The sequence below is a fragment of the Nylanderia fulva genome, unplaced genomic scaffold (genome assembly GCF_048542155.1).
Source record: "Nylanderia fulva isolate GAGA-0341 unplaced genomic scaffold, ASM4854215v1 Scaffold1313, whole genome shotgun sequence".
Lineage (NCBI taxonomy): Eukaryota > Metazoa > Arthropoda > Insecta > Hymenoptera > Formicidae > Nylanderia > Nylanderia fulva.
In genome coordinates, this window is record NW_028189533.1 from 1 (window position 1) to 12,701 (window position 12,701).

The 12,701-nt window shown below is 32.2% G+C and overlaps 2 protein-coding genes across 2 annotated transcripts; both read right to left on the minus strand.

The window, feature by feature from the left end:
* Positions 1-3,810: 3,810 nt before the first annotated feature.
* LOC146724438 (uncharacterized) lies at positions 3,811-4,905 on the minus strand. The gene is made up of 3 exons (XM_085479895.1): positions 4,607-4,905; positions 4,201-4,418; positions 3,811-3,969 (listed from the first exon to the last, which is right to left on the minus strand). The coding sequence occupies exons 1-3, from the start codon at positions 4,836-4,838 to the stop codon at positions 3,940-3,942; spliced, it is 480 nt and encodes a 159-aa protein (XP_085336021.1). The 5' UTR covers positions 4,839-4,905; the 3' UTR covers positions 3,811-3,939.
* Positions 4,906-9,441: 4,536 nt separating this feature from the next.
* LOC146724439 (uncharacterized) lies at positions 9,442-12,116 on the minus strand. The gene is made up of 2 exons (XM_085479896.1): positions 11,030-12,116; positions 9,442-9,446 (listed from the first exon to the last, which is right to left on the minus strand). Exons 1-2 carry the CDS (start codon positions 12,114-12,116, stop codon positions 9,442-9,444), a joined length of 1,092 nt encoding a protein of 363 aa, XP_085336022.1.
* Positions 12,117-12,701: the final 585 nt, after the last annotated feature.

Here is a 12,701-nt window from a genome sequence, read left to right on the forward strand (position 1 = left end):
AAGGCCCCCCTTGGGAATTTTCGCTCCCCCGGCAAAAGCCAACCGCCGCGAACGGACTTGGAATTTCTGTCCCCCCGCAAAGAAACACCCGCAAAAGGGACTTGGGAAAAATTTTCGTCGCCCGGCGAAGCAACCGCCCGAAAACTTGGAAAAATTTTGGGGCTTGGCCCCCCCAAAAAAGAAAACACGCCGCGGGGAAAATTTTGGCGGGCGGCGCGGCCGGGAGTGTCGCCGCCAACGAAAGAAACACGCCGCGAACGGCTGGATGAATTTCTCGCCCGGCGAAAGAAACACGCCGGAACGGATTTGGAAGAATTTCTCGTCGCCCGGCAAAGAACACCCGCGAACGGACTTGATAAATTTTTCCGCTCCCCCCGAAACAACACGCCGCGAACGAATGGAAAAATTTTCTCGTCGCCGGGAAAGCAACACGCCGCGACAAAACTGGAAGAATTTCTCGCCGCCCGGCAAGAAAACGCCGCGAGCAAATTTGGAAAATTTTGCCCGCTCGCCCGGGAAAAAGCAACACGCCCGCAAAGGGACTTGGAAAACCTGCTCCCCCGGGCGAAAGAACACGCCGCAAACGGCTTGGAAGAATTTTTTGCTCCCCCGGCGAAAGAAACACGCCGCGAAGGATTTGGGAAAGAATTTCCGCTCCCCCGGCGAAAGCAAACGGCGAACGGTTGGAAATTTTCCTCGCCCGGCGAAAGCAAAAAACCCCGCGAAGGCTTGGAAGAATTTTCGCCCCCCGGGAAAAAGGGAACCCGAAACAAAAAACCCCGGGCAAAATTGGAAAAATTTTCTGCTCCCCCGGCGAAAGCAACACGCCGCGAAGGATTGGAAGAATTTTGTCGCTCCCCCGGGGAAAAGCAACCGCCGCGACGTTTGAAAAAATTTCCTTCGCCCGCCCGAAAGCAACACGCCGCGAGGGATTTGGGAGGGGGGGTCCCGGGGGGTCCCCCCCCGAAAGAAACACGCCGCGAACGGAATGGAAGAATTTTGTGCCCGGCGAAAGCAACAGCCCCGAAAGGATTGGAAATTTTCCCTCGCCCGCAAAAGCAACACGCCGCGAAGGATTGGAAGAATTTTCGCTCCCCGGCGAAAGCAAACACCCCGGAGCAAATTTTGGAAGAATTTTTCGCTCGCCCGGCGAAAGCAACCCCGCCGCAAAACGGTTTGGAAAAATTCTCGCCCGGGCGAAAGCAACACGCCGCGAACGGACTTGGAAGAATTTCTGCTCCCCGGGCCGGAAAGCAACACCCCGCAACGGACTTGGATAATTCCGCTCGCCCGGCGAAACAACACGCGCGAACGGACTTGGAAGAATTTTTTCCTCCCCCCGGCGAAAGCAACACGCCGCGAAGGATTTGGAAAGAATTTCTCGCTCCCCCGGCCAAAGCAACAGCCTTTTTTTTCCTTTTAAAAATGCAAATTATCGTTGTTTGACATTCGCCATACGGCTACGTGATAATATTTTATCGTAAAAAGGGATTTTTCGATCGTTCTCCGCGACAATGTCTCGATTTAACCCCCTTTCGGCGCTCGCGCTCGCATACGGCCGTGCGTAGGACCGTGCGTCGCGACCGCCTGGCCGGGCCGGTTTGGTACTATAAGAAGAAAACGTCGCGCTCGGCGCGTCGAACGAGTTCGAGCGAGGTCCCGGACGAGTCGTAAAACGTACTTTCTCGAGTCTCTCGCCACTCCGGCGTGTTTTCGACCGCTTCGTACCCCCCGACCGCTTGGCCGGTCGGTTTTGGACGATATGGCTCTTATGTGGCGCGCACGCCTCTAGTGTGTTGGCCGCGCGGTTCCCTCTCGTTTCGTAGCAGCAGCGGAATCGTCGCGCTTACCGAGCATCTACTCCACGGATACGAGTTTGCGGGAAGAGTTGCTTCTTCCCGCTCGCTTTGTACGCCGTACGAAATCTTATTGCTGGTCGTGTGCGGTTTAAAACGCGTACGAACCAGACAGAACAGTCCTCGACGTCTAAGCATCGCATCGTCGATCTAGCGTCAGGGTGAATCGCGCGGTCTCTCGAGACCGCGCATCATAACTTTTGGGAGAATAAGAACACGAGTATTTTGATCTTGTGGATTTTTGAACGGAGAGGAGGAGGAAGAAGAGAGGGAGGCGGCGGCGTCGGGGGTTACTCTCGCCTCCGTCGTTCTCTCGTACGCTTTACATAATAGCGTTAAACACAGCAGAGTGTCGCCGACCGGCTGAGCAAGACCGGCGGCAAATAAAATGGCACATACGAGCGGAGTCGCGCGCTGCGTCGGTGTTTTCGGCTCGAACGCGCGCGGGCGCGCAGAAAAAAGAGCTAGCGACGAGTCTTCGGGCTCGCTCGCGAGTTACTCCCTTGGCGAGTAACCGAAACACGAAGCTCCCTGGTTGATCCATGCCAGTAGTTCATATGCTTGTCTCAAAGATTATAAATGTAATTTATTTAATTACATTTTTATTTTTAAATAATACAATATTACGTTCCAAAAATATAAGCCATATTATTATATATGTACGTGTGTGTGGGTGTGTAACTATCATTTAATACACATTCACGTTAAATCACCATCATTTAATCATATTTAATAACTATATTACTAACATATATAAATTAATACTTATAATAAATCATTAGTAAAGTAATTTTTTTTAAATTCTAGTTATCACTTTATCAGAATTATGAAAAAAAATTATACAATTGTTAGAAAACTTTAAATGTGCATAACTTTTTAGTATATAGGCATTAATAAAATAAACATAGTGATTGTTATTTTTTATGCTACCAGCTACGCATAAAAGTACTAAAATACTTAGAACTTAAATTACTTTAATATTCAACTGTATAATATTATTATAACTTTTCTCGTTTTATACTATATTTAAAAATAATATTTAATAATTACTTTATTGCACTTACAACTATGCATATGTATTTAATACTGTAACCATTTAAATAATAAAATATATATATATATTACTGTGTATGAAATTAATACATTCAAAATAAAAAAAGTACATATGCAAAAATAAACTCTATAAAATCTATAAATAAACGTAATAATAATAAACTGTGCAATAAACGTAAATATAACGTTCAAATATTTTATTTATTATATATTAAAATTATTATATTTAATAACCTGTCCTTTTCTTGTTTAGATCTCCTCATTTTCGCATCTCTTTTTTGTTCTTCCTTTTTCCTAAAAAGAAAATATGTGATTGTTATACATAGGTGCAATAAGTCAATTCTGCAATAAATATTCTATACAAAATAACAATAAGTTCTTAAATGTTGTATTTAATTTAAAAAAACTATACACGCAATAATGAACAGATAGTGCATGTGTTCACCCTCTTTAAAATCAGTTTCTTATAAAAAATAAAAAGTTGAGATAAGATGATAAAATAGTTAAATTGAGGTATATTATATATAACTTACAAATCTCGGTCAATCTCTATCTCTGCTTGGCTAAAATTAAATTAGCCATCTTGCAATTATATCCTCAACTTCCTTATTTGTTAAATTGGTTCTTGAAGTTCGCGCAGCATTTAACAACAAGTTAAACAGATATGTGTGGTTATAGATTATATAAAAATTTAAAGCGACTTAATTTTATATATATATATGTATATATGTATATATACTATTCAAAATTATTTTATATTCCTATGATTACATATTATTGAATAATGATATTAGAGTTCTAATAGCATCATCCAATATAACCATGCATAGAATGCTATATATAAGTGTCAAAAATATGTCAATAAAAACATTTCTGTGATTAAATATTTATATACTTACTTATGATACATATAGTAATGCGAAGATTTTTAAAGGCATTTTTCAATTTTGCACCAGCCCAACTATATTCCATTGCTAATTTATTTGTTAAAATATGTTTCATCATGTACGAAATCACATCATGATGATCCTTACCTCCTAAAAAAGCTCAATTGTCTTGTCTAAAAATATAAAATAATTTAATTAATATTAGTTTATGATCTAAAAATATCAAAATAATAAACATTTGTTTTTCTCTTATAAAAAAAGTTAACATTACTTTTCTTTTAACTTCTTTAAAATTATTTAACATTATATAAATAAATAAATATGTCCAAAATATTGCTTTTTATAAGACATTTCAATAAAATGTTTCTAATCGTAAGTATAAAATGATAATATTTTGTATATACCATTTTTGCAGCAACACATTTGTTTTTTAATTGATTATCAATTCTCTGTAATTGTTCTACGGTATCTGCTGGCAAATCGAAATCATAATGTTCATTTTTTTTTAAATCCGTTTCCTCATTTTTTCTTATGTGATTATCCAACTTTATTAAACGTTCATCAATTGTTGTAAGATTTAACAATACTGCATTTAGTTTCCTGATAATTAAATTATGAAAATCTGCAAAAATAATTGACACATATTATTGTATATCTACTCATTGTCAGATTATATAAATATTACGAATTATATACCATTTTAAATATATGTTTACAGTGATATAAATAAAAAAAGTTAAAACTTTAATAATATATATATATAGGTAAGCTTTTACAAAAATTTAAAATTAATAACAGATATATTTTTACCTAAATCAATCTCAGCATTACAAGTATCGGATGTAGATATTGTATCTGAATTTTGTGGAACAAGGTCATCTTTATTTGCTGTTCGATGTTCTTGTGAACTTATAGATTTACTATATGTAACTGCAGACTTTTTAGACTGAATATTAATTATTTTTTCATTACTTATTTGTATCGGAGGCTTAGTTATTTTCTTATAATTTTTTATCAGTGGTTTTTTTATTTCATAAGTCATTTTGCTTTTATTTAAATCGTTTGATATATTAGAAGCTTCATCTAAATCATTGCTTGTGTCAGTTCTATCTGAATTATCAGAAGAACTTGAAATTTTTTTTACTCGATTCATTTTCTTATCACCTTGTATTAATGGTGTCTTTATTTCACAGATTTTGCTCTTATTTATTGTTAAAGCTTTTGGTGTATTAGGAAAATTATCTAACTCTAAATCATTGCGAGTTTTTAATTTATTGATGCTTGTGTCGCTTGTATCAGAATTATCAGGAGATGAACCTGTATTTTTTTTTGCTCGTTGATATCTCGATTTTTTGAGGTTATTTCCATCATCACCATCTATATCGGATATTTGTTCAGCTAATTTAAGTTTGTCTATAGCTTTATCATATGTATCTAAAACGTATAAAATTTTTGAATATTAAAAATTAGATTTTTGTTTTTATATATTTTATAATCAAATATCACTTAAAATTTAAATTTTAATATATACTTTTAATACATATATATTATAATTTTAATTTATATAATTTTTGATAAAAAAATAAAATACATTTTTTATATTACTAACCGCTGCTACCAAAAATACGGATTATTTTATATAATTGCCAATCATCAGAAGGAGATATTCTTTTCATAATTGCTTTATTTATCTTAATTTGACTTGTATATGATGGCCATTTACATTCCTTATTATTTTCAGTTAACCATTCAGAAGGAACAATTTGTAAACCATCTTCGAACTCCACAATATTATACGCCATAATAACTGTAAATAAAAATTGATCAGCATTGAAATTATAAATAATCTATGATGTAAATAATATGATAAAAATGTGACGATAATAATAATAATAATAATAATAATAATATTTGCAATTTATATTAGAGTATTATAATTACGTTTAATTATTTAATTACAAATGCAAATTAATATTAAACATGTATTATTCAGTTGTGTGTAACATCGGAAATATAATATAATTTTTTTTATAAGGCATTTTCAACATTTTTGCTCTAATTTTATCAAACTCCCATGTCTGAAGATGAGAATATTCAGACATGATACCAATATTTAAAGTTAATGACGAAATAGGCTGTGTATATAAATCTTCCACTAACACAAGTACTTTGCCAATAGCATACATTTTATTGTCATTAGATTTAATGAAATTTAAAATTGACATTATTTGTCCATTTTCAAAAGAAATGCAATTATTTTTTGGATCATCACAGTTAATATAATATTGATTATTGCAAAAAATTTTATATTGTTGTACAGAAATGAAATCTTTCGTAATAGGACCATCACAATGAGAGCGTGTAAAACATTTTTCCATATCGTATGAATTTGAATATATTTTGAATGTTTCATTATTATGTATTGTCTCAATTTCTGCAAATCTTCTTGTTAATTGCTGTAATGGTTGGTTAGTTTTACGAATTAATTTCTTTAACGTAGACATATAATTCTCAAATTTAAATGCACTAAATTTATCCAGAGCACCAAATTGTTTTACGTCTGCAGCAAGATGTAATAAATTATGAATATTATGTGAAATATATTTAGAACCGTAGATAACTTGAAATGATTTTACAAAATGTTTTAATAAATTTTCTGCATATTCTATAATAGAAGTTTGATATGTTAAAGTAGGATGTGCAAGAATTGTGATTGCTACATGTAATGTTAGAAAATTTAAATATACATTTTCTTGTAGTATTCCTTTCAATATAATAGGACCTGTATATAATAAAAATTGCCGATATTCTGTGGCTTTCCAATGTTTGATATACTTTAATGATCTTGGTTTTCGAGCAAAATCAGAAGGAATATAATTGCGTAACTTTATTAGTTTCTTAGAAATTTGTTCTTTGTCTGAATTTGATAATCTTATCTTAAGTGGTCCTGAAAGCCATAACATAATAAGTTTACGCATAACACCCAAACATACCAGGTGCATATAATCTAGTGGCACATTTGTAACTAAGCCTAGATTTGGTATATTTTTTAAAATTGTGTCACCAGTTTGATAATCAAGATTATAAGATCCAGTAAAAAATTCTTTATCATTACGTAACATCATATTAGATGTGTATGGAAAACATATATGTCCTTCTATATTATCACCTTCAATAATGCATTTAGTGCAACTATTATATCCAGTGTGTCCTTTTACATTTAAAATAAATGATTTAGCAGGAGCGTCACAAATTATTGCTTTAATTTCGACTTTTATGATCTGTCCCTCATAATCAATCCCATTATTTATAAAAGCAATAGCATCACCTACAAACATTTTTAAAAACTCATTTGCATTTTTTGGTTTTCCTTCACCATAATATAAGGCAATGACATATACATTGTTTATAATATTATCTGCACATAATATTGGCCATAAACTCTTTGTGGAAGACTTATATATAGGTAAATCATCAATATTTATAAATAATTGAATGTTATCAAGAGCAAAATTCAATCTTTTACGTTCTTCAATAATTTTTAGAAGAGCTTTTTCGAGACCTAAGTGACAGTAATCTCCGTTTTCAATTTGTATAATTTCAGTTGATTTAGGAGTTTGCAATAATGTACGTGGATCTTTAGGCAAAGTATAATTAGTGTGTGTTTGCAATATCTGTAAAAGGTGACGGAGTGATTTGAGTGATATCTTTTCTTCAATAGCCCATTTACTTATGTCATGTATAAAAGTTTCGTTATCATTTAAACACAGATTTTCATAATTGTTATCGACTATAGCTTGCAGCTTATTTGCATCCGTGTAATTTTGTATCATACAGGCATTATTTTCATTCAGAAAGTTAATATTATTTTCATCATAATATTGATTTAGATTTCTATCTGAGTATACTTTATCAGAATCACATAAAGACGAAGCATTCTCATCAACAACAATTAGTTGATCATTATTATTATTAATTATTGCCATAGAATCCGCAGAATCAGTCTGATGAGTTATCATATTCATATCTGTTACTGTGTTTCTTGCAACTAATCTTCGTTTATGTCTTGCACTATAAAATATTGAGTGTTTTCGTTTGCGACCCATATTTTTCACAAAATATATTTTTTTTCCTAAATATACATATACAATGAAAAAAAGATATCTTGTTACAATAAATATGAAAAAAATATAAGACAAACATAAGATAAAAAATATTGTATATACTAACCTTAATTTTTATGTTGATGTTTTTCACTTTGTTAAATCACTTCTTATTGCTAAGTGATCTTCTGAGATCACTTATTTTGAGTCAAAATGTCCTCTTATGCAAATAAAAAACACGTGCTGGTACACCAACAGACTGCGTATACGCTGCAGAGCGTTTTGGGCAACGTGTACGCGCCTACACGGTCACGCTTGCATTAGGATTAGGTAAGATTAGGTTACATTAAGTAGCGTCCATTAACGGTGACGTGTTGATTCTTTTACTTTTAGAACAAATCAACGTCAAGTCTTGACAAGATGACAACTTAGCAGTCATTCTGCTGAACGCGACTATTTTAAAGAAAAATATTTCAAATAAAAGTTGTTTGATTCAAAGGAGGTCATAAAGTAGATGATGCCCTTTATTTGATGAATATTTTAAGAGATATTTGAAGTGGTGTACGTGTTATTTTAAATTGGACACCCTAATATATATTTAGTTATAGCAGTAATAAATATAAATAAATAAATATAAATTATTTATTAAATATATTATAAATTAAACTTTATTTTTCTAATTTTAATTGTTGATCGTCACAGCACAACATCTTTATGATGTCACTGTGACATTTTCTTGCTATGACAGATTTTTTATCATTATTGTTACATTTCGTGATATACTAGTTATATCAATGTGACATTTTTGATGATATCACTGTAACATCATAAAGATGTTGTGCTGTGACGATTAAATATATATTTTATCGTCACAGCAGAACATCTTTATGATGTCACTGTGACATTTTCTTGCTATGACAGATTTTTTTATCCTTATTGTTACATTTCGTGATATACTAGTTATATCAATGTGACATTTTACAATGATATCACTTCAATTGTGATTAATGATATCACTGTTACCTTCCAATAATCTCACAATGACATCACAGTGACATCACATTTTTTTGTCACCTTGTGACTCTATTGTGAGCTTATTGTGATGTCACTGTGACATTTTTTGCTATGGGGGTAATAATAAAAATTGGAAGTTTGTAAAAATTGATGACCTTTCTCGACATCTTCACTGAGGAAAAATCGTTTCTAAATTGGCCAGAGAATCTAACACTATCATATATGTTATTTCAATTACACTCTGTATATATATATATATATAATTTCTTGTTGATTGAGAATGTCTCAAATGTCAAAATTATACCGGGTACCATATCCGATGAAAATCTTGCGAAAGCAGCATTTCTCCCCAGAAAAAGAAAGTTCAATAATGATTCAGAAATGGTAAACTTTTTATTCAAAACAAAATAAAATAAAAATTTAAGCATTGGTCTAATCTATAACTTTTGAATATAATATAAAGTTTTATTTGAATAAAAATTAAACTAATTAATTTAATATTTTATTTATAGGATTAAATCAAAAGCTTTAACCTACAAAACATTATAAAATTGTTAAATTTGTAAGTATAGAAATTTTTTATTTTTAATAAACAAATTGATTTATTTTTATTTTTTATTCATATCTTTCTTTTTTTATTAAATATTATTTATTAAATATTTTGTTTTAAATTTTTTAATTAAAATATGATTTAACTTATGAAGTGTATAATTAAAATTTATAATCTAAAAGAAATATATTAAACAAAAAAAAATATTTAAAGTAAATATTATACATAAACAAAAGTAAAAATACTATATAACATTATTTTTTTTTAATTCATATATCACAATACATATAAATATAAATACTATATTTAATTTATTTGCGGATTGTATGTATATGAGTTTTATAATTTTCTGTTTGTACCGATTATCTTTTATTTTTGTTTCTTTGTATTTTGCAGCTACTGAAGAAGACCCGAAGTGGGTCGAAACGTTTAGAATTTAATAAATGAGTTTGATTTGAGATCTCATTTTAATTTATTAATTTTGTGCATGTCGTCCGATTGCCGTTGAGATTTTATTTTTATTGTAACACAATAATTCGAGCCGAGATTAACTGTTTTTATAATAAATACTATATTTATTAAATATTTATTTATTAAAAACTCTCCTCCAATTTTAAAGTCGACCAGACTGGCAATAATTTATTTTAAATAATTAGTTTAATTTACAACGTTTCGGCTGTCATTGCAGCCCTTTTCAAGTAATCTATAAACAATTATATACATATAAATATACTCTTAATGCGCTTAATCATACAAATAATTATAGATTTACAAAAATATATATGTTTACATACCAGATTAATACAATAAATCATATTTACAGCAAACCCCCGACAAAATTAACCATTGTTTTGATGAACAATGTATAACTGACAGAAGTAAGCCCGAAATAAATAGATGTTGACTGTTAGCAGGAAACTTAGTCACTACGCGTTGAGGAAATAGAAAACCAAAGTACTGTGTCTTTCGCAATTTTTAAACCGTCAATACAAAGTCAAATAAATAGATAAATAAATAAATAAATAAATAAATATGTAACATATGACAATATAATATATTAAATAGCTTCAAGAACGCGATCATAAATCCCACTGAAATTCTCCGTATCTTTTTGTAAATTAATGCTTTTTCTTTGGTTTTTTATATAGAACATTTCTGCTATTTCTCTTTTTCTCGTTTGTTTTTCTTGATGCAGAATCACAGGAGAATCCCAACGGAACTCATGATCGTTACAAGTCCGATGCAAACTAACAACCGAGTGTGATGTCGTGTCTTTTTTAATGTTATTTTTATGTTCCTTAATACGTGTTTCTAAATGTCGCTTTGTTTGTCCAATATATGTAGAGTCGCAATTCGCGCATTCGATCTTATAGACGACATCGGTTCTTTTTAAGTTATCAATACTATCTTTTCCTCTTTTTATCAAAGTGTCTAATTTTTTTGGAACGGTATATACTACACCGATTCCATTTTTGTTTATGCAACGAGTAATATTTTTGCTCAAATCTCTAATATACGGCAACACTATAACATTTCGTGTATCAAATTTATCTCGATTAGACGCACCAAAATTACCGCCAAATTTAATCGCCCTAAGTCTCCTGTTAACAATTTTGTTTATGACTGTTAACGGGTAACAATTGTTACGAAGAATTCGTTTGACTAAGATGATGTTTTTCTCGTGAAACATAGGGTCAGCGAGTAAAATAGCCCTGTCCACGAGGCTTGTGATCACACTAATTTTATAACGCATCGGATGGTTCGAAAGAAAATTTATATAACGGCCTGAAAACGTAGGCTTACGAAACCAGTCAGTCGTCAATTTGCCATTAACTCGCATAACGCTTGTGTCTAAAAAACTTAAGGAACAATTGTTCTCCAATTCAAACGTAAACTTTAGTCTCGTGTGAAAACTATTAAAAATCGTAAGCATATCCTCCACTTTACATTTCGGAATAATTGAAAAAATGTCATCAACATATCTGAAATAACAATAGGGCTCAAAATCCAATTGACGCAAACAATATGATTCCAAATCGTCCATAACCATATCAGACAAAATTGGAGACAAAGGAGACCCCATAGGCGAACCGAAAACCTGCTCGTAAAATTTTCCATCGAAAACAAAACTAGTCGAGCGCATGACCGTGTCAATAGCATGTAAAAACTGTGCAATGTTAAATGAAGTAAATTGTGAGATATCATCCCAACGGTTTTCTATTGCTGCTTTTATTAATTCCCACGGTGTGTTAGTAAAAAGCGAAGTCACGTCCAACGAAATCATGACATGATCGTCATCAATGTTTTTATCTTTAATAATTTCAACAAAGGACCAACTATCCTTAATGTGAGATCGAGGTTTCTTGACTGCATTTTGTAAAATCTCACCTAAATAAGATGCAATGTAATAAACCGGACTTCCCAACGTTGAAATTATGATACGAAGAGGGTAACCTACTTTATGGATCTTAGGTAAACCATAGGCACGAGGCAAATTGCCATTAGTACATCTCAATTGTTTGTAAATTGAATCATCTATGAGTCCATTATCCAACCAAGATTTTAATAAAGTTGTGATCTTTGCGTTGAGAGCGTTTAATGGATTTTTATTAAGTGGTTTATAAGTGGAAACATCTTTCAGTAAACAATTCATTTTCCCCACATAGTCAGTCCGATTCATCAATACTGTGACTTGGCCCTTATCGGGGGGGCCCTACATATATTGGACAAACAAAGCGACATTTAGAAACACGTATTAAGGAACATAAAAATAACATTAAAAAAGACACGACATCACACTCGGTTGTTAGTTTGCATCGGACTTGTAACGATCATGAGTTCCGTTGGGATTCTCCTGTGATTCTGCATCAAGAAAAATAAACGAGAAAAAGAGAAATAGCAGAAATGTTCTATATAAAAAACCAAAGAAAAAGCATTAATTTACAAAAAGATACGGAGGATTTCAGTGGGATTTATGATTGCGTTCTTGAAGCTATTTAATATATTATATTGTCATATGTTACATATTTATTTATTTATTTATTTATTTATCTATTTATTTGACTTTGTATTGACGGTTTAAAAATTGCGAAAGACACAGTACTTTGGTTTTCTATTTCCTCAACGCGTAGTGACTAAGTTTCCTGCTAACAGTCAACACCCAGTCAGCACATAAGTCGCCTTGAATGTACATAGGACATCCGTAAGATTCAAAGTACATCTTTCGAATCTCGTATAT

Coding starts and splice junctions, on each gene's coding strand:
- LOC146724439 (XM_085479896.1), bottom strand. CDS start 12,116: ATGAATTGTTTACTGAAAGATGTTTCCACTTATAAACCACTTAATAAA.
- LOC146724438 (XM_085479895.1), bottom strand. CDS start 4,838: ATGACTTATGAAATAAAAAAACCACTGATAAAAAATTATAAGAAAATA. Junction 4,419..4,606: donor TAATGCTGAGATTGATTTAG/GTAAAAATATAT, acceptor TTATTTTTGCAG/ATTTTCATAATTTAATTATC. Junction 3,970..4,200: donor AATGTGTTGCTGCAAAAATG/GTATATACAAAA, acceptor TTATATTTTTAG/ACAAGACAATTGAGCTTTTT.